Genomic DNA, 23,035 nt, shown 5'->3' on the forward strand with positions numbered 1-23,035 from the left:
AAAGCGGCGGCCGCCTTCGGCGGAGGGGATAGGGACTATACACGCGCTATCCGCACACCCGCTCCGCACGTAGCGGGACACCTGCCGCCCGCAAAGGGAGGAGGAAAAACCGGAAAGACGCCAATTGTCGCACACGGGGTACCGGTTTTTCCTCCTCCGTTTGCGGGCGGCAGGTGTCCCGCCACGTGCGGAGCGGGTGTGCGGATAGCGCGTGTATAGTCCCTTACGGAACTGAAAAAGTATCTATAAACGTTGGGTGTGGCTGGGTTCCCCGCAGTGGTGGCAGAGCGGGCGGTTGTCAGGGGCGCGCCAGATATCGATTTGCCTTGGCGCGTAGCGCTGGCTCACAGGCGGAATGTATGGCGACTGTGGTGGCGGCGTTGTCTGGCTACAGTAGTGCGTCTGTGCGGCGTCTTGACGTGGGCACGGAGCGGGAGCGTTGCGTCGAGATGCAGCAGCGTAGTTGATGCCTGTGGCTGAAGCTGGGGTAGCGCAAGGGTGCCCAGCGACTGCTGAATTTCTTCTGAACGATTTCTGCAATCAAGTCCACTTGAGGATGCCATTCGGGAAACATCTTACACAGCTCTTCACGAACGACCGCTCGCATGCTCTCGCGCAGGTGGTCGGTGCTGAGGGCTTGAGCGTCGGCGTAGTTAGTTGTCCTTTTTGTCGTCTTTTTCTCTTCGGGCACAGCAGCGTTGGTCAGGCGAAGTCGCGTCATCACTTTCGTGGATATGTTGACGTTCTCGTTCGGTAGCTGCATTCGTATTTCGAGCAATGAAGCGGCCATTTCCTTGCAGACGACGCTCATGAAAGTGTCCAGGAATGCGCTGCCGAAGAGATCCCAGGCTTAAAGTGAGGGCTCCTAATTCTCGACCCAGGTTCTTGCCGCGTCTTCCAGGTAGAAGTAGGCGTGGCGCAGCTTGTCTTCAGAATTCCAGTTGGTAAAGGCGGCGACACGGTCATTTGTTTTAAGCTAGGTTTCAGGGTTTTCCGGTGATGAACCACTGAAAGTTGGCGACTCCCTGAGTTGCCGGAGCCCGATTGCGGCGCAGGGGCTGTCATCGTCGCTGTGGTTGAAGCCAAAGTCTTAGTTTGCCTGGTATTTTCCGGCAGGAGCCTTTTCGCCAGCTGCAGTCACTTCACGCTATGGCTAGTTCGACGGTCAAGGTTGTTTTCTGCGTCGTCTTCACGGCTTGGGCTTGAATGAGCACCTCGCGGGAGCGTCCGCATCATGGTCGAAGCAGCAACTCCACCAGATTTCACGGGGTCGTGACGTTAATAAGGACAGCAGTTGGCGGGTGCCCAAGAATATACTCCATATTTGGCTGAACGTGTGACCGGAAAACGGAAAGTCAAACTACAGCAATGCACACTGTGCACTAATAGCGGCGAATAGAGCGTTGGCCGTCGATAATCTAATCTGCGGTAAGGCACGTATGTACTTGTACATGCGGCATCGAAGGTTCTAGTGTTATCGCTGGCACTTGCTAAAACTCTCGAAAAAGCTTGAGTATTCGCGTCCTGCGCGTAATCTTGACACAGTGATCTCAGACAATCGTGAAGCTTCACGAACATTGCGGCGCGGCCTGCGTCGAGCGTTGCCAACAGCTTTTGTGGGTGAAACTCGAATACATAAACATAAAACAAGAAGCGGGCGTGGCAATGTGTGGAAATAAAGCGCTGCATGCCCACGCGCTGCCTTCCGCGGTCTCCTGGTTAGCGAGTGATGGGCACACCGGTGCTCGATGGCGGGCCCACACAATATCGAGGAGTAAGATCGCACAAAGAAGCTTCACCATCCTTCACGAACCCTCACCAGCCTCTGACCGGAGCTGGACACCGCCATCAGGACCTCGACCGCGCCATTTTCTATCGCCACGGTGGTGCTTGGCGTCGCTACCACCGGAAAACTAACCAGCCTGTTCGATGCGGCGAGGCTTGCTTGCTTGCTTATTTGGCCCTTAATTCTTGGCTCTTGCCCAATACCGGAGATTCGCCATGAAACTGGCGGTTAATTTAAGTGGGGAAATTTAGCATTTAAACGAAGGAAAAGGAACTATCAGCCTGCAGGGTACAAAGAAAATTGAATAATTATTAGTTTATGTACGAATAAAACTAGGAATGTGTCAATCATATGAATTAGCGCGAAGAAGTCCGATGTACTAAATTTTGATTGGGAATAATTATGAAGGAATTCTTCTTGTCTTCCTAAGAAATTCGCATACAGCTAAGCAAACGTTCCTGTTGCTGTCACGGTTGCCAATGGTGGCTACTTTTCGCCAAATTGGCGAATTTGAGAGGCCCGTGGCGACCTAAAATTATCAATGGCGACACGGCGAATTTCTGGCGATTTTGGGCTAAGGTCGTCACTGAGTTATGCATCCCATGCTCAGTGTCTTCCCAACGAATGAGCGGCAACATTCTGTGTATTTTCATTGGTTTTTAGACCCGCGAGTAGAATGTGCACATTACGCGTCATTCGGCATGTCCGTCCTCTAATTCGTATCTTCTCAATTCATTTACAGAGAAAATAAAACGTTTATTTGATTTTCTGTGAGCAGATCGATCAGTGGAATCCTTAGTCCGGGATCCCATCTATACGCAGGAGGTATTGGAACGTCCCCCAGCGACATTCTAGCAAATTTCTAGTCAGAGGACTGCCTTGCAAACTGCGAGGGGGCAGTGTTTGACTATAAGTTTAATGGCTTTAGGGGCTTCAAGCTTCTCTGAAGTTTCGCTTCTGAAGGGGCTAGACGACGGGTTTGTCGCGTGTTCCGGCCATTTGTCCCGCCAAAGCTCCAACTGTTCTGAAGAGCTTGGCGACTTATTCACTGTTGCAGTACCCCCAATTCAGCCCGTAAGGGCTGTTTTGGAATAGCGAAGAGAGGCGGATACGCGGCTATTTATGCAATAAAAAATTATTTATTGAGGCATTTTCCACTGTTCTCGGTGAGCGTGTGCAATGAACACAATTGCTATATAACATTTTACATTGTCTACTTGTTCAATAATAACGCATCGGATTGGCGCGTGTAGATGTAAGTGACTATAAGAAAGGGTCAGTGGCGTCCGGTATCATATTAGTTCCCACTGAAAAGGTGTAAGACTCACTAATGATCGGTTCCTGTAAGAATTCTGTCGTATTACATTCAATAAACATTTTAATCCTTTTGATTCATATAAGGGTATACGTAAAGCTGTCTACAAACAAAGGTTTTCGCCCAAGGTTTCCCACACTTTTACCTTTGAAACGAGCGGACAGGGATGGAAGGATATCATGAGCGCTTCATTCATTCATCCTTGCGCCACCACGCACATCTTGCGGCTAGTCGGAGCAGCCGCACCATGCACTCCCATGGTGAAGCGGGCGATCTGGCATTGAGCAACGTCAGTATAATTCAATGGTTTTGGATGGTACTGTATTCAATGGGGCTACGCGTGAGTGGAAATTGTTATTACTAGGTATGCCGCACATATCTAGAATGGCGACTTTTTTGGCGAAATTTGTAAAAAAATGGCCACTCTTGGCGACTTTTTGCTCGTCCTTTGGCGAGATTTACTCAAAAGTCAGTGGCAACCCTGGTTGCTGTGGCCCAGAGAAGAGGCCCCAAGGGAAAGAACCTTTTCAGAGTTAACAGTAATTCCTAATTTTCTGAATAACATTTCGAAATGTTTTTTTTTTCCTGAGGCTAGTGAAACGACGGCAATTATTCAGAAGTGATTGATGTTTTCAGGCTCTTGACAGAAAAAGCATAGAGTACATGGCCCCTGACCAGACCTGTATAAAAAAATTAAGAGGAGGTATACGGCATCGAAATTTTGCGAAATATACTTCCAATTCGCGCGAGGAACACCATTTATTATCCCCAGCAAAAGAAAGATGACCATATTCTTGAACTGGTAATTTAGTTTTCATGGAATCTTGAAGAAAGGAATATTTGCGGAATCTGGATTCCGTAATGAAAGCTGTATCGGGCAGAATGGTGATTACAGGACCATCTAGAGACCGCCGCGAGGGAGCATCAGCCATCTCATTTAAAAATATGCCACGATGACCTGGTACCCACACCAACCGCACTGTACACAAGTTTTTAGTGATTAATGAAGTGAAAGCATTCCGAATAGAGGACTCGAAAGGAGAAGCTGAAGAGAGAGATCTGCATACGGACAGGGAGTCAGTAATTACTACAACTGCCGAATCATTTACTGGCGGTTTTCTAAGGGCTAAAATAATTGCTAGGAGCTTAGCTTCGAACATTGGGGTATAATCCGGGAGACGCAATGAGAATGACCAAGATAAGGCCTCTGAGAAAATGCCTACTACCGCTCTCTCTTCGCACATGGACTCATCAATAACATTATCAACTCCCAACTGAAGTAAATGTTCTTCTAATAAGCCTACGAAATATCTAGAGGGTAGAAGTTTGGAATTAGACGAGAATACATAATGAAATTCATTCTTTGTGGCTAATGAATTATTTGAAATGATGTAGCGTATGTCAACATTAAAGGTTCCAGCTGATCTTGGATAAACATAATTTGAGTTTTACTTACCCAGGACCAAGGCTCATTAAAAACTGTTCTCGATTCAGAAATCAATAGAAACTACAATTGACTTAAAGAAGATGCGCGCGAATTTTTAAATATGTTTTCACGGTAAGAACGCAGAATCTGCAAGCTAAAGTGGGGATTCGGGCTTCTTGATATAAAACACTATTTGCAGTAAATTTCAGCACCCCTAGACAACAACGAAGAGCCTCTCGCCCTAAAAGAAGCAAGAGAATAATTTTATATGCAGACCCCCCAGAGAATAGAATGCAACAAATTCTAAAATCGGACGAACGTACATACGGTAAATGATGAATAAATTGTCTCTACGTAGGCCAGAGGGGTGTAGACGAAGTTTACAAATGATTCCAACAGCGCGTGTTGCCTCAAATGTTACATGCTCAACGTGATTTCGCCAGCTTAGTTTTTCATCATAATATACACTGAATTATTTAACGCAGTAATTTTGGGAATGTATTTCTTGATGATACTGTAGTGAAATGCTAATAGGAGCATTCAAAGGAAAAAACAATCACCGAACTTTTGCTAACATTTAGGGTCATTCGAATCTGTTCAAACCCTAACTCTAAAGTTCCTAAATATGACTGCAATGTTGAATGCAGTGCGTGAATATCAGATGTAGAAGAGAAGAACGAAATGTCATCTGCATGTACATACACTTGAACGTTATTGTGCAACAAAACTGAGCTTAATAATACGTTAAATAAAACTGGGGAGAGGACGGAACCTTGAGACACTCCTCTGGACAGATTATATTTTGGGGAAGATAAGCCACGCTGAGAACAATAAAATTTTCTATCCTTCAGAAACTCATACAGCCAAATAATAATATATTGTGGGAAGTTCAAGTTTTTTAATGAAGTAAGTAGGGACGCATGTTCTACACTATCGCATGCCTTAGCCAAGTCTAGAGTTACTAATGCTGCATATTGCCGCCTGTGACGAGCAAGCTTAATACGTCCCTCTAAATGTACATGTGCATAATATATGGAATATGCAGGTCAAAATGCTATCTCACATGGGCTCAATATTTAGTTATCTGTTATAAATATAGTGCTTTTAATGCATAATACTCTTTCTATTGTTTTATAACATGCAGAGTTACAGAAGCAGCAGCATTCATCGTCTTCTTCTCCCGCATCTCTTCTGTATCGCTCCAGAGGACCCGTTACAATGTAATAAATATCGCAATAATATAAACCCTCATCTCCATACCAAAGCGGTAAATCCGATTTCATTATACCATAAAAGTGTCTCTCAAGTGATGCCGCTAAGTTTAGCCGTGCGACATCATGCGTGTCATAGCCACGAAAACAGGAGCTGAAAGCAACTGTATTAAGTCTACACAACGTAAATATGCATTTTGAGCACTTACACTGTCTCCCACTCAGTTGTTGGTACAAACTGTAAAAAAAGAATAATTTTTATTCGCATTCCATGCACATGCTAAACCCAATTTGCACGCATCACAAGCATTACCCGACAGAAAGCACGTTCACATGTAAATGAATGTAGTTAGAAAAAAAACATGGTTGATCCCTCCGTCATAGTAATCGGAGTAACACGAAAGTAAAACGCGCCCTTATAGAAGTAACTGAATATTTACTGTACATTGATATAAGAGTGCACAATGTATGTTGATGTCGGGCAGCTATAGCACCGTTTAACGTGGATGCACCCACTTTGAGGCTTCGTGGTACTACATCTCCATGCCGACGATTAACGTCCATGTTCAATGATTAAGCAAACCCTTGTGGTAGCTGTAGTAGTTAGCGGTGAAAGAGTAATCAGAGAACGAGTTGTGATAGCCAGAAGAGGGTCGCATATTAGACGCAGAACTCGGTCGCCATCCTGCGGCATATTAAAATGTGATTGAACACCACGGCCGCACTAGAGGGAAACGCAAAGCGCGTCGTGCCGCCCCGAAGCCCGGCCGCAATTTTAGGGGCGAAGCTCCTTAGGGCGGCACCCGTTCGTCCCTCGTAGTCGTAGTCGTAGTAGTCGTAGTGCGTAACCAGTCTTACGCTTTGACCTCCAAGGTGGTGCCGGTGGGAGATATTTCCTATGCGTTGTTGAACAATAAAAAATTCGCAGCGTGCGCGTTAACTAAAAGCCGAATTCTTCTTTCTCTCATTCCCCATTAGCAGCCATTGGCATGTTCCAGTAGGAAACGTTAGTATAAGTAGAAGTGTAAGTGTTAGCTAAAAGCCGACTTCTTCTGTCTCTCATTCCCATTAGCAGCCATTGTTTACCTCCAAGGTAGTGCCTGGTGAGATTTCTCGTGTGCGTGATTAAACAATAAAAATTTTGTTCAAAACGCCGTTGATTGATGAAATAAACCAACGAAAGACGCCAGATGTTTTGTAAACGCAAAACGAAAGAACGCCAGATGTTTCTAAAGCAAAATGAAAAGACGCCAGCTGCTTAGCGAAAGACGCCAGATGTTTTCTAAAGCAATGGTTTTCTAAACAATGAAAATTCACAGCGTACATGTAAAATTAAAGTGAGCTGCAAGTCGTCATAACTCATCGAACCTTTAGTATAACCGCGCCCGATCTCACGTCGGTGATGATGTACTGGGCAGAATTCACGGAAGATTCACGGTTGACCGATGAACCTCCGTAGCTTCGCCCACTCATCATAATTCACTCCGTGGATATGCTGTGATTTTTTTCTCGGGGCGAGCGCGTACGCGGGGAACGCCGTGTTAGAGGCAGGTGAGGCAGGCGCGCGTCGCACAGCCTTGGCACAGTGCGTTTGAAACGCGTTTGTAGCGTTTGTGCTGCCTTAGCACAGCCTGAAAACAGCGCGTTCCAATATGAACCAACTCGCCCAAGAAGAAGTATTAATGAAACAGCTATTTTAAATGCGAATGCATTTCTTAGTCGGGCTATGTAAGGCATCCGGCGTTGTCCGCGCGCCCCTCCGCTCTCACTCCCTCTCCCTTTGCAACAGCTGCGGGCGCGCGCGCTTATCCACGCCTCTAGCAACCGGAGCAGGTGGTGCGGGCGCAGTAGCGGAGAGTGAGTAGAGAGGAGGAGCGCGCTCTGGCGCGTGAGGGCGCTCGCATCGCGGGAGCTCTGCCAGCGCAAATTTTTCTTCTAGGTGGCATTGGCTCGGCGGAGCTCCCGCGTGTGTGGAGAGGGTAGGTGCAGTGCTTCGCCGCTCCTTCTTTCGCCGTTCGCTCTCTCTCCTCCCTGCGCCACCTCCTCAATGCAATGCGTTTGAAACGCGTTTGTAGCGTCTGTGCTGCCTTGGCACAGCCTGAAAAGAGCGCGTTCTAAACGCGTTTGTGCTGCATTGAAGGCGGTGGCAACATCCCTGAGGTGATTACGAACGCAGTAGGAAGCGTTCGTTGAAAGAGGCGCCCAAAAGGGAAACACTTGAGCGCGTCGATGTGTCCAGCTTTACGCCATTAAAATTACTACGCCGTGTACTCTCGGCGCAAGAAATGCTTTCGCATTTCCTCACGATTCCCTTCGGGGAGGTGGGGCCATTTTTGGTTTGACTAGCGTGATGCTATGAGCGACGCAGACGCTTTTACGACGCTTGCGTTAAGGTCGCCACCTCGCGGTGTGTTAAGGCATTGACAAAATTGCACTTCTATTGAAAACGCCTCGAATGGGACGAACGTGTAACGTGTTGCAGGTACTAATCGAGGAGCCCACAGTAATGATTATTTACTTTACGTTGCCGCTCCCAGAACGCCAAACCACCGCGCCGACCGGGAGAGTGGTAGATATAAAAGGCGCGTTTGTAAAGCCTCTAGAGTCTGTGACCGTGGCGCAGTGGACAGCGCGCCCGGCATCGGTTGTTGCGGACCGAGCGGTCGTGGGTTCGATGCCCGTTGACGGAACTTTTTTTTGTTTGCCATATGATCGTGTAGATTCTTTCGACTTCCTTTCCGTGACGGAAATACGTCACTGAAGTCTTGGTGGACCCCGGCATAAAACACTTTCGTGTTAAAAATTGGCTCAGGTATAACCCTTTTAAACCTAGTTATCACGAGCGAAAGGTATGCTTCGCGTTGTTTTGAAAATACTATGCGCACGAGTGGCAGCCGCAGTACCTTCGATCATGGCATGCTTCCGCGCTTGATAAGGTTCTCTATAACGTGCCAATCTTGCCTCTCTTTGCTCCGGTATTTCAGCAGGTAACATTGCTTATGCTTCAGATTTCGCAGCCTGCCCTCTGACTATGCGTACTTGATGACTGGATTCAGCTAATCGCTTGCGCTGGAGTGCACGCACCGACGACCCAGCCGGCGCGTCATCAATGGCGATATTGAGTGACCAAGCGCTGGTGAACCAGCCGTTAAACTTTCCCCTATTTATGTGTTGCCGCAGCGGCGAGGCTGCGAGCGAGTCCAGCGTCGACACCCCACCGCATCGGATCAAATGGCATGAGTTGGAGTAAGAAAGACGCAGCGAAGAAAAACGTATGACAGCTCCACTACAGTGAAACCTGAGGAAGTTGGTAGCAGGGGAACCCAGAGATTTCCGTTCGTAGAGTTCCCACTGCTTCGTTTACCAAAAGGTCGATGACGCCAATCCTTTACGTAAGCATATAAAATTTCACCGGCACCGAGCAGAATCTTTTAAGGGAGATTCGCAAACTCCGTGTGCGACAACTGCGTTACTTTTCGCTGCGCTTTATCGACCTTCTGTCAGGTTGTTTCCACCATCAGATTTAGCAACGCAGCGCCGGCGGTGAAGTGCAGGGGAGGGGGGTCATTCGGTCGCTCGGCGAGGCGGTGGCACCCTAGGGCCTCTTGCACGACGCTGAAGTCGGTCGCGTGTTTCCGAAAAAAACGTTTTTAGTGATTTAAAGGTAATTATTGCGACTTCTTCGTTACTCCTGTTATTTATCTTATTTTAGAGCTTGTTAGCTCATTTTAACCTGGTTTTGAACATTGCTAGCCTTGTTATGGCTTGTATTTACCGCTTTTCTGTGAGTGTGATCACCCTACATGAGATGCATGGACGAACGACAAGCTGGGCCCCTGAAGCGTAGAGTTAATATACTGACTCTAGAGGAAAAGCTGGGCCGCGAGACCGCTAATCACAAGAACGTTGACATCTTAAAACGTTGTCATTGTTGACATCACACTATTTTAAAGATGCGCCAATATTTGCGTTGTACAACGCTCACAATACTCGCCATCGCCATATCAATCTTAAAGAAGCATTTGCACAAATAAAAACGTCCGTATATTGTTTTGTGTTTATTTTGAGTACATTTGCGAAAGAGTACAATGGCTATTTATGCAATTTACTGTGCACAGAATGGAGCGTTTGCAGGCTAGTTTACTAGATGGCGCCACCATATCAACGTCAACACTCGAGAGTCCACGCGTAGGGTCCCTAGAATAGTATATTTCAGGGACCGTAGCACGAGTGTGTGCTCGTGGCCGATTTTGCCGGTTTGTGCGTAGCCATAATTCCTGTCGTGTGCGTTTTCTGTCGCCACGCACTAACAACTCGACTTCATTCATGTGAGTATTTTTTCTTTTCAGCTGAAAACTTCAGTGTAAACAAGGACGGACGGCAAAGAAGCTAAGAGACAAGCACTGAAAGTTATGTACAAACTAGGCGCTGGTGAAAAAAAAACACAGAACTTTTTTTAGTGTCTAACGGCGATAAAGCTTTATGTTGCCGTGTAACTTAAGTTTTGATTGAAGCTTTCGCGTGACGTCTCACTCACGTTCGCCATTGCATGCTTTAATCGACATTTTTCTGCTTTATGGCTCTCTGCGCTAAAGTACGACAGCAATAAGCTGAAAAAGAATGTCGATACAGCATCTCTCATCATTGCAAGTCGAAGCACCGCGCGACCGCGGCCTACGCTCTTTGCTTCGAGCTGCAAATCCGTCGAGTGACCCTGGTGCAGCGAACAGAGAAACTCTCTTCGTTATGCATTATTGCTAGGGGATGGCTCCTAAATACCGTGCACTGATAGGTGGAAATATTAACTGTTATCAATCGGGCCACCTACCTAGACAACGCTACACGCATGCAACAGCTTCACGCATGAAAGCACAGCAGATGTTCCCGGACATAGCGCCAACAGCGCGCAGTTGGCTGAGGTTGGTAGAATAAAACTGAGGCAAGCGTCAAATATATCGAGCGTCTCAGGATCTGGCAACGTTCGTTTTGTTCCATCATGGCGGAACCCATACGAATAAATTTCAATGCATGCGCCCTGTGGGGAGCTTTTCCTGTAGAGTGAGTGTATTAACTCTATGCCCTAAGTGCTCCGCACTTGAAATGCAACAGCTCTGGCTGTAGGCACCATGGCTACAGCGTCCCAACTGGCCGAGAACCAAGAATTACTATTCCTCTGGCTCGCGCCTCGAGCCATGCGGCTCTTCTTTTGCCAAAGCCGGCCCGACGTGCTTTGCGTTACCCTAGCAGTACCGTGGCTCAAGGTCACTGCGACACGATCGATGACTTTGCCAGACATGGAGTAGTAGAGCTTTCGTTCTAACATTGCTTACAAAACATGAATGGTTTGATCTGACTAAAAATTCCATGGACAGTGTACGGTAACACTGAAACATGCGTAGTGGTTACGCGGCAAGTGCGAAAATGATGGAAGATTCAGAGTGATGTTGGTAGTGTGGGAACAGAAGGCCCAAAACAAACAAAAATTTTTCAGCTGTGTAACTAAACTGGTGCCACGGTCATGATGTCCGAGCTTGTCGGTCTCCTCGTCTTTCCCCGCGGACGCAAAGAACACTGCCCACTACACGCCACCCCCCCCCCCTAGTGATGAAGGCGTTGCCGTCAAGTGGTTTATGTTGTTGTGATGAAGTTGCCCGAGTCTACACGAGCTGGCTGCTAACAATCTACCGAAATCGTCTCTTCATCCATTTAGGAGAAGTGTGGCGTATTAGGATCGAATGTGACGACTTTAAAAGGACCACCTTAAGGCGCTTGTAATGAACTGGGGGCAGCATCGTGACGGAAGAATACGTGGTTGCTATGAAGTAATGATGGTCTCATACTAAGGGGGGCATGCGGGGCTAAACACACGATCTTCGAAAACAAATATGCATTTTCAAATTTGAGTTGTTTTGGATGGATGGTTCATTAAAGAACATGCTCACCAAGTGGTACTGTCATCTGTACTGCAGAAAAAAATTAACATGTGCTTTTTACGAGAGGGTGGCGCGAATTTGCTGCTGGGAGCGTCTCTGAAACACCCCTTTCAAGACGCGGCTGTAAATAATAATAATAATAATAATAATAATAATAATAATAATAATAATAACTTCTTTATTTTCATCAGCGATGGAGGAGACTGCGAGTAAAAGTTGCTTGAAAACAAGCAACTTACAGAGGCCCGCAGCCACCTCTACAATGCAGGCAGCGATAGCACACATTCACAAAAAGAAAAGAAAATCATACAGAACACATATTCACAATACAAATATATCCAAACAATTTATACAATTTCATACAAAAAACAGCCACATCAATATGAACGAATGAAGGAATACTTTACTCTTAGTTACTATGCGAGAATGGATTGATAAGTGTTCGCGCAGTGTTCGTGCAGAAGTTATCTGCAATTCAATGTGTAATTAACGAAATGAATTTAAAAGGGTTGGTAACGTGTATGATATTCTCTGCATAGAATAATTTGCCCGCGCAGTGACGACCTTCCACTGTTCTTCGTAACGAGTGCCATATGAATGAGTGTTTTTAGCAAGATTAGGTAAGTCATGGAAAAACTTTGTTTTCTTTTATCTATCGTTTAAACGCTAGACTCAACTTTAAACACGCGGATGATATTTCCTTTCAAAAATAAATCTGAAGCATGGGAATTATACGGTACATTGAAAACTGCTCGTACAAAGTTTTTCTGCAGTATATGAAGTCTTTCAAGATTGGTATATGTCGTCATACCCCATACCAAAAAACAGTAATATAAGGATTAAAAAGAGTGTATTGTAAACACGAAGCTTTATTTTAAAAGGTAATATAAATCGTGACGCGCCATCATACCGATCACACGAGATAACTTGCCTAAAACCGATTCGATGTGTACATCCCAAAGCATATTTTGTGTGAAGGTAATGCCCATTATTTTCACACTACTCACTATTTCGATTGTTTCATGTGCATAAAGAAAGGTGATGTAATCGCAGCTTATCTGCTTAGATTTCGGTCTGAAAATCACGGCGTTTGTCTTTTTTGTATTAATTTGCAGAACGCTTGCTGCTGACCAAGCGGGCAAGAAGCCGAACGCGAAATGAATGCCTGTGTTAAATTGTTTATGTTTCGCTCTTTTTTATCACAAAAGACCTTCTGTCGAGAGTAAATCAGAGGACAAACAAATAAATTAAAAAGGCATATTTTGAGCCCTCTGCCGACAGCACAGTCGCTGTAAAACTGGTACTTAAGCTTAAATTGGCGCAAACGTAACACGTGATCATCCGCCGCTGCTTTAGCGCCAATTATGATTTACTCCTGCTGTGTTTGTGTGCCACTCTGTTTATACGTTCGTTTTCCTGGGAGTTCATTGCTATCAGCTTGCGGTCTGTTTTGCGACCAAGACGTATTGCGAACAACATTCATAGCCCGAAAGCCGCAAAAAGTTGAAGGCAATTGCATAGCAATTGCCTTGCAAAAAATTGCAAGGCAATTGCGTTGTGGGCCATACAGTCGAGGCCTACCTGTACACACATCACAAATAACGGTGAAGTAGCAACCGCGTAGTAAGACATCTGGAAGCGCTGGGAGTTTTCTGCAGTTAAAGTGTTGGAATTTCAGGGTCTGTGCACAGAGCAGTAGCAAGGCAAATAAAGTCGATGCCGGAACAAGTTACTTGGCTTGCGTTGATGTAAGTCCATGACAGAGCGTCAGCAATGGGATTGTTGGCTTCACTAATATGTCGAATCTCAGTAGTCAACTCGGAAATATATGCAAGTAGGCGAATTTCGCGTGGCGTGTGCGAGGAAACTGTTGAAGTAATAGTACTGTGAAGAAGAAGACGCGTCGCCGGTCAGCAGTATCGCCAACGCTCGCCTCGCGCTGCTGGTCGCTGGCATCTTTCTGGACGGTGCTCTGCCCTGACTCGCTGTGTTTGCTCACAGTTGTCACCACAAAAACGCACCGTCAATAAACATCTTCTCAATTGGTGGAGGGCGCTGAGGGTCCCCGTCAACTGAACCTGGAGCTGCGAAGCAGAACACTTCCCCTCATCATGACAACCAACGTCGACCAACCGGCCCCGTCCGCCCAGTCTGGCAGCGGCACCGGAGTTCCTCTGCTGAGTGACCCCAAGGTTTTCAGCGTTGCAGATGAGACCGACGTAGAAGAGTGGTTCACTAACTACGAACTGGTGAGCGCGCACAACAAGTGGCATGACGCTGAGAAGTTGACCCATGTGTGTTTTATCTCACTGACGTTGCCGAAATGTGCTATCACAACCACAAAAGCGACATCCTGACATGGTCAGTATTGCTGAAGTGTTTGGCCGACCCGCTGTCCGCAAATTTCGCGCCGAACAACGCTTGGGCACTCGCGCACAGAAGACACCCAAAACGTTCACGAGTTACATTGAAGACATTATCGATCTTTGTCACCGTGTCAACGCCGCCATGCCTGAGCCTGACAAGATTCAGCACATCCTCAAAGGGATCGACGGTGGCGTATTTCAGGTGCTCCTGGCCAGGAATCCTCGCACCTGTCGGGCAGTCGCCACCTTATGTCAAAGTTATGACGAGTTAAGGAAGCAGCGCGCCCTGATTCGGTCATTCTCATCGCACGCCGACTCGCTCTCGAGTCTTGGTTCCGTTCCCGAGCACTCGCCGACGCTTCAGGATATCAAGGACTTCGTGCACGAAGGAGTTGCTTGTCAACTTTCCTTGGTCCCCTTCACACAGGAGCCGCCCTCTCGTCTGCTACCAACACTCCACACTGTTATTGCCGAAGAGGTCGCCCATGCTGTTCCCGTCGCTCACCATCAGCAGTCCGTGGCCGCGCCTCTTACGTATGCGCCGGCTACGCAGCTCATACACCTCTTACGTATGCCAAGGTGGTGCGTAGGCCTCCCCAGCAGCCTTGTCCACCTATGCAGCAATATACCCACCAATCTGCACCTCTTCCTACATCTTGGGCCGAGCCGGGAGTCAGCAATTCTTGGAGGACTCCTGACAATCGCTCCATTTGCTACGACTGCGGTACTCCAGGGCACGTTGTGCGATATTGCCGCCGTCACTTTCAAACATCCAGCAACGCTACCCGGCTGTTCCAATACGGCACTCATCCCATGCGCCGTATGCTTACACAGACCTCCCTGACTTTCCGTCACGCCGCTCACCATCTCTTCGAGGGCGATCGCTCTCCCCAATGCGTCACCGACCCGGACCCTCGAACCAGGAAAACTAAACGCCGCAGTTCAAGAGGCAAGAACTGCGCCATCTTCGAACTGCCCAAGTCCTCGCTCCTCTCCTGCTAACGTCGTCGCCGTATCTGTCGATAGTGTTCCTTCTTTTGCCCTTGTAGACACCGGCGCAGCCGTTTCTGTTATACCCGCCAAACTCTGCCGTTCACTACGCAGAGTGACCACGCCGCTTTTTGGACTGTCACTACGCACGGCCAGCGCACAGCACATTACACCTCTCGCAGCCTGTACTGCCCGCTCATTTATACAAGGCACTATGTACGTCGTTGAGTTTATTGTTGTATCTGCCTGCTCGCACGAAGTCATCCTCGGGTGGTATTTTTCTAGCACGTTACAATGCCGTCATCGACTGCGCATGCGCTGAAGTTGAATTTTCGCAGCTGTGTGAAGAACCATTCCACGAACCATTCCAGCGCTGTGTCCTTCTCTGTTTTCTTTCTTCGTCCCTGTCTAGTCGCGCTTACCACTCTTCATGCATTCCACGAAGCTCTTGATCGGCTTCCTGAAGTCGTCGTGCGCGAGGACACTGAGATTCCGCCTGCCTCTCTTGCCGTTGTCCCTGTCTTTTGCGGTGGCCTCAACGATGCTACGGTCTTGTTCACACCTTCCGACACCTTCTTGAGTCGCAGAGCCGACCCAAGGCCTTTTGTTGCACTTGGCATCGCTGCCGGCCACAGCAATATTTTTGTCTACAATCCCCTCTCCGCACCGGTTAAGTTGCTTGTCGGCGAATGTCTCGATCGCGTGGAAGACCTTGACTCTTCGTTCTTTCTGAACGTGCCAGACGAATCGTGTCATACTGACTCGTACGACCTCCATGCCCTTTCAACGCAGGAAGGCCCGTCGAGTAAAATATTCACGACTTCAATCGCCGATACCCTAACTGCCGAAGAACGAGCCGCGCTTCTCCGACTTCTCCAACACTTCGCGACATCGTTCGATGTTTGTCAGCCTCCGTTGGGTCGCACGTCGGCAGTACACCACTACATTGACACCGGTTCGCACTAGCCTTTGCGTCAAAGACCGCACTCAGTATCTGCTGCAGAACGCCGTGTCATCAACGACCAGGTCGAAGATATGCTACGCCGTGGTGTTATTCAACCATCCCACAGTCCTTGGGCATCTCCTGTCATTCTAGTTCGCAAAAAGGACGGGTCTATTCGCGTTTGCATCGACTACTGTTGCTTAAATAAGGCGACGTGGAAAGACGTCTATCCTTCGCCGCGCATTGACGACCCCCTTGACAGCCTTCAAGGAGCAGTATTCTTCTCGTCCTTAGACTTACGTTCTGGCTACTGGCAGGTTCTGATGGCTAAAGCTGATCCCGAGAAAACTGCATTTATTACACCTGACGCACTGTACGAATTTAACGTCATGCCATTCGGGCTTTGCAACGCACCTGCCAAGTTTGAACGACTCATGGGCAACAGATAGCGCGGCCCCAAGTGGTCTATGTGCTTACGTTACCTCGACGATATTGTCGTTTTTCTCCTGATTTTCCAACCCGCCTACATCGGCTCAGACAGGTTTTGACGTGTTTATCACCAACGCTGGACTGCAACTCAACCTCAAAAAGTGCCGATTCGCCGCGCGGGAGCTGACCATATTAGGCCACATAGTGTCCAAGCACGGTGTTCTACCCGACCCTGCGAAACTTCGTGTCGTCGCCGAGTTCCCAAAGCCTGTTACCATCAAAGAGCTTCGACGTTTTGTCGGACTATGCTCCTACTTCCGGCGCTTCGTCCGTAATTTCGCGTCCATCATGTCGCCGTTGACCCAGCTTCTACGCGGTGACACAGACCTTTCCTCCTTGTCTCCTGATTGCGACGTAGCGTTTTGCTACGCTCCGTCGTCTGCTCACCTCTCCTCCCATCCTTCGCCATTTCGACACAACCGCAGCAACTGAAGTGCATACAGACGCCAGTGGGGTCGGTCTTGGCGCTGTCCTCGCCCAACGTAAGCCCGTCTACTCCGAATACGCCGTCGCCTATGCGAGTCGCACGCTGACAAAAGCAGAGACCAATTACAGCCTCACTGAAAAGGAGTGCGTAGCTCTAGTATGGGCGCTTGCCAAGTTCCGCCCGTATTTGTACGGTCGCCCGCTCGACCTGGTAACGGATCACCATGCGTTTTGTTGGCTCGCCACGATGAAAGATCCTTCTGGCCGACTTGCACGTTGGGCACTCCGAATTCAGGAGTACGATATTCGCGTCATCTATCGCAGCGGACGCAAGCACTCTGACGCGGACGCCTTGTCCCGTTCGCCTCTACCTCCGGACTGGCCCTGCGCAACGAACTGTACACACTCAGTCGCATCTCTCGACATTGACTCCACTGCTACTGAACAACGCCATGACCCGTGTATCGCTTCTCTTTTCGGCTATCTTGCGGGAGCATCGACCACTCCTGTATCCCGATGTTTCCCACGCCAAGCTACCCATTTCGTCATTCGTGATCGGCTGGTACACCGACGGAACTACGCTCCCGCAGGCCGTAAATGGCTCTTGGTCATTCCCCGCAGCATAAGATCACTAATATGTGCTGCCTTCCACGAAAATCCAGTGTGGCAATGCCGGAGTTTTCAAAGCATATGAACGTATTCGCCATCGCTACTACTGACGCGGCATGTACAATTTTGTACGAAAATTTCTTCAGTGCTGCCCTAACTGTCAGCGTCGCAAATCACCGCCTTCACGTGCGTCTGAAGCCTTGCAGCCAATTCCGTGCCCTGTGAAACCCTTCGAACGCGTCGGCATTGGTCTGTACGGCCCACTTCGATGACACCGGGTGGCAATCGGTGGATCATAGTCGCTGTGGATCATTTGACACGCTACGCCGAAACTGCTGCTCTGCCAAGTGCCACAGCGCGGGACGTAGCGTCTTTCGTCCTACGCCGATTCATCCTTCGACATGGCGCACCTCGGGAACTCCTCAGTGACAAAGGTTGAGCCTTCCTCTCAGAAGTCGTCGAAGCTCTGTTTTCCGAATGCCACGTTGTTCATTGAAGGACCACGGCATAACACCCGCAAACTAACGGCCTCACCGAACGATTCAACCGCACCCTCGGTGATATGCTCGCGATGTACGTGACATCTGATCATGGTAGCTGGGACCGCGTTCTTCCCTTCATAACGTTCGCATACAACACCGCGACACAGGCTACCACGGGATTCTGACCTTTCTTCATCCTGTATGGACGCGAACCTTCGCACACCATCCACACTCATACCATATGGTCCGGACGCTTCCGAATGCCCAGCTGTGTCCGAAGCTGCCCGACAAGCGGAAGAGTGCCGCCAACTCGTGCACACCTTTATATCCCCAGAACAACAGCGCCAGAAGGAAAATAACGTTGACTCACTTCGAAGTCCCAGCTATTCTCCTGAATCTCTTGTATGGCTGGCTGTTCCCTACCAAACTCCTGGGCTTTCCTCAAAAGCCGTCTCAAAGTACGAGGGGCCTTACCGTGGTTTGGAGCAAACATCCCCGGTGAATTTTTTCATTGAGCCAGTTTCCCCATCTGACGACATGCGCCGGCGTGGACGTGATCTTGTCCACGTGGCCCGTCTCAAGCCATACCACAGCCCTCTACCTCCAGACTCCTAGGTCGCCAGGATGGCTCTTTTTCGGCGGGGGTGAATTGTGAAGAAGACGCGTCTCCGGTCAGCAGTATCGCCAACGCTCGCCTCGCGCTGCTGGTGGCTGGCATCTTTTTGGACGGTGCTCTACCCCGACTCGCTGTGTTTGTTCAGAGCGTCACCACAGGAACGCACCGCCAATAAACTTCCTCTCAGTACAAATATTGGCGTGGGATCGGTGAGAACAAAGAACTAAGGACCTTCGAGGTTGTGACAGAAGTGGCAGACTGCGAGGTAGATTGCCAGCATTTCGCGGCCGAAAGTGCTGTAGTGGGTTTCTTGCAATGTCAGCTTCTTTGAAAAGAAAGATATAGGCTGTCATGTATTCTCAACCAGCTGTTGAAGAATAGCGCCAACAGCTATGTCGGAGGAGTTTACCCTAACCGATTTTGGCGCTTCTGTTTTTGGGTGCGCCAGGAGAGTGGCGCTAGCGAGAGCGTTTTTGGCATTGTAAAAAGCCCAATAAAGGGACCGGCAACCAATTTTTCTGGTGCCCATTTCCTTTAGCGCAACCGAAGGCTTACCAGTGAGAGTGTCTAATCACGAAACGGTAACGTGGAAAACGTCGTGAAACATTCTAATCAGTATTTTTCAATCTGCGGCGAATATCAAATCGTAAACACAAGTGTCAACCCATGCTGCAAGCACTGAGCGACTGAGCGCGAGAGCTGTTCGTGTTCGAGCGCGACGGTTTGCTGCACATGCGTGCACTCCTCGCTTTGCGCCGCGGCTCGACATGTCCCACTGGTTACCGCAAAGGAAGCGCCGATTCTCACCGTGCAACTCCTTTTTACCTCATAAGCAACACAAAATAGAGCGGGGATAGATAATAATATGCATACTCTAATTTTGAGGACCTATTATGGCGCGCATGACAGCATGAGACTACGTGATTACGTACAGCAAAAAAATTGGCCGCGTATCTGCGTGCTTCGCTGCAAATGTGTAAAGACGATAGAAGAGGCGCTGTGTGAGATATGGACGCCACCTGGCAATACGTCGGGAAACATGAGTGCTGTGTTGCGTGCTGGTAGTCCCGGCGCAGCAGCAGGCGAAGACCGGCGGTGACCAACGCGACCGGCGGGGACGCCAGCCAGCCCGAAAACGCGGTTTGGCGCGAAGCGCTGAAGCAGAGAAACGTCCGCATTCAACGAGTACTCTCCACACACTCTTTTATTTACACGTCGCCTGGGTAACACAGGAACGCCAGAGCGGCGCCCACAACCGGCAGCCTGAAGGCCGCCCACAACGCTGCTTTTTCATTTTTTAAATATTTTTTTTCACCTTCTTGGCCTCCTCAAAACTAAAGTTTTTCAACACCAACCCATGGCATTCGTACAGTGCAATACAGAACAGAAACCGAAACACAACAATGAGCTCGTGCGAAGGGCACGGAGGAAGGCAAATTTCAGCGCAGTCGCATTTTCAGCTTTGTTGAAACAGCGCTCACTAGACGACGACGAAGTAAAAGAAGGCACAGGACAGGCAGCGCCTGTCCTGTGACTTCTTTTACTTCGTCGTCGTCTAGTGAGCGCTGTTTCAACAAAGATGAACGCATACCAACTCGCTCAAGCTTCCATTCTTATGCATTTTCAGCGCAGCTTAAGAAACTAGGGTCCTTAAAATTACGTATGTATGCATTTTCTATTAAAGGAACACGCCACCTAATACTTACCTAGTGATGTTGCACCTCAGATATGCATGATATTTACTTTTTGATCGACAACGTTCACAAGCATGAACAGCCGTACCAGTTCAAGACGGCTGGCCCTTGGGCAAGTGGTTCAACTTTGGCCGAGTGGCTGAATCGACGGACGTGCCGACAAACAGAAAGACAGACAGAGAGAAAGACAGACCAAAATTTCTGCGTTTAAGTTCCCCAAGAAAGACTATCGTCTTTAAAAGTGATCGACTCCACAATCCAGCTTCAAGGCTCTTCCGCTAGACTGCTGCGACATACCGCCACTTGTTACTTTTGAACACGATTTAAAAATATAAATCCTACTGACACCGCGAAAACAATGCTGGAATCTGTGACTATATATCACTGTCTCTTCGTTTTTATTAGGATCTAATCACTCGTTGTGACCAATTGTGTCCATTTAAGCAGCATTCGTCCATAATATGGAAGTGTTCGTGGTTTTCTAGAGAGCAAGCTGTGCTACGGCTGCGAGATTAAAGCACATTGAGGAATGAAACGCTTCACTTTACCGCTCCCAGACGGCGATGCCATCGCCCCGACCAAGTGCATTGTGAGAGAAAAGTGTAAGATATAAAAGGCGCATTTGTGGATCGATAGCATGTCCGGCATCGGTTGTCGCGGACCGAGAGGTCTTGGTTTCAACTCCAGTTGATGGAACATCTTTTATGCAAGTATTTCTTTCTCACCGGATCATGCGTTTTTTTTTCGACGTTATTTCCGCGATGGACATACGCCACTGAAGTCTTGGCGGTCCCCGGCATAAAACAATTTCATTTAATATAAACAATGACGAAGAAAAGACGCCAGGCATGCACGCAACGCGCAGCGCATCCAGGACGAAAGCTCGAAGAGCGGTCTTTGTAGAGCCCGTTCCAGTCTCTTAGGCCACTTAATACAAGTACAGAGGCTAGGTTGCTCTAGCCACCATAGCTAGGTATCCACTACGCCATTAATCATAATTTTATTGCGACAGCAATTATATGCACAGTCTCGGCTAGATTTTGCCGTCGCCGTCGCCGCCGTCATGCACCGTATATATATATATATATATATATATATATATATATATATATATATATATAGCCCAAAAGAAAAGTAATTCAGACAAATGCTTCCGAAGCCCGGAATCGAACCAGGGACCTCTTGCTCGGCAGCGAGTGGCGCTAACCACTACGCCACGAAACGCAGATGCTCCACGTAGCTAACGGCGAGCGTTATATACACACCCTTTGTCTCTGGACGGGCTCAGAGACGGCAGGCGATAATAAGCGTTTCTTCATTACCAGCGAGATGGCGCTAGCAGCGCGACGGGCGGATTTAAAAGTCGTCGGCAAGCTCGCTCGCTTCTTCTTGCATTTGCGCAGAGAGAACCTTGCCCTTCCGCTGTCTGCTCGAGCGGTTTTCTCGTGGTGAGGGGAAGAGGAATGCTTCACGCTTTCACCGTGATGTCCGCGCTCATGTTACGGAGCGTACGAAAGTCACTCGAGCTCAAGGGACGCCGCTAAACGAACAAACAGAAGATGACCACGAACTATCAAGTGTCACAGCTAGACACTTGAAGCACGCTACTTTCCTTCGCTGCTTCGGCCGCCTTTGCAACAGGAGCGCTGTTCAAACTGAGAGTATCCATTGGCGAGCCTCACTTCGTATAGCATTAATTTCTTGCTATCGCATTCATTGCTTCGCCCTTGCGGCGAAACTGTGACCTTTTTTTGTCAAGTAGTCAAGCACCCGGTATGCCACTCTTCCTCTTGCTATGGATAAGCGAGGTACCCGTTGAGCATTGCTGAGGCATATTATATACTTTTTTTGATACTGCATGCCGCTGATGACGATGAAGAATTATGGCTGAGCACTTTGTAGAGGGTGGGAAGCTTTAAAACACACACTCATGGCACAGTTAGCGCTGTGTGGTACCTGGTTGTTATTTTACTCTTCTGTCACGCTATATTACATATGTTAACGCGATTGCTTGCCCTACATGACGTATGTATGGGTTTTTTTTGCAAAGGAGGTTCAAGCACCAGCGTTGCTGTGTTGTAGAATACCCGATTGCCACGCAGAGGACCCAGGCTCCAATCCCATCCGATCCTGCATGTTTTTATTTATTTCATTTTCTTTACTTCGCGTGATAGCGGTTACGGACACCGGCGGCGAGTACGGAAACAACTACAGCACTGTTGTGTTGATCTCACAACAGCTTTGGCTGTAAAAAGCAAGTAAAACGCATAGGTTTGGTATATTCAGTGGTCATGACACAATGAAAGTAGCGAGAAATTAACAATAGATATAAAAATTAGCACAGGGCGCACCGCAATTCGTCAACAGCTCAAAAGCATACGCGTTACAGAGGCTAAGAATAACAAAAGTTCCAAAGCAAACAAAAGCTGGCGTACGGATTACCGCGAAATATTGATCGACAAAAACAAGTGCGCGAACGTCTACGCGCAGCCGACCTTTCGTTTTCTCGATGTTTTCTCTCTTTTTTAGTTGTGTCTGTGGGATGTCATTTGTTTGTAGCGGCGGTACTTTTTTACGAGCTGGCTCGCCAGGTTCTTAAGCTGGGGCAAAGTCCCCCGTCGTACGCGTATCCTTAGTTCCAGAAGCGACCGCTACACACGCAGCTCGCGCGAAAAAGAAGTCTTCCTCCTCTTCTTCTTCGAGCGTTTGATGGTGATATTAGGGAGTTTTTGGCTTGAACGTATACTTC

The 23,035-nt window shown here is 48.2% G+C and overlaps 1 protein-coding gene across 4 annotated transcripts in view; it reads right to left on the reverse strand.

The window, feature by feature from the left end:
- Window positions 1–23,035, reverse strand: part of LOC119402223 (uncharacterized) — a 310,187-nt gene that overhangs the window by 230,013 nt on the left and 57,139 nt on the right. For all 4 annotated transcript variants that reach the window (XM_037669356.2, XM_037669352.2, XM_037669353.2 and 1 more), the window contains exon 6: window positions 5,948–5,976. In XM_037669356.2, coding sequence (XP_037525284.2) covers window positions 5,948–5,976 — 29 coding nt within the window. The remainder of the gene's footprint in view (window positions 1–5,947; window positions 5,977–23,035) is intronic.

The sequence above is a fragment of the Rhipicephalus sanguineus genome, chromosome 8, assembly GCF_013339695.2.
Source record: "Rhipicephalus sanguineus isolate Rsan-2018 chromosome 8, BIME_Rsan_1.4, whole genome shotgun sequence".
In the NCBI taxonomy this organism is placed as follows: domain Eukaryota; kingdom Metazoa; phylum Arthropoda; class Arachnida; order Ixodida; family Ixodidae; genus Rhipicephalus; species Rhipicephalus sanguineus.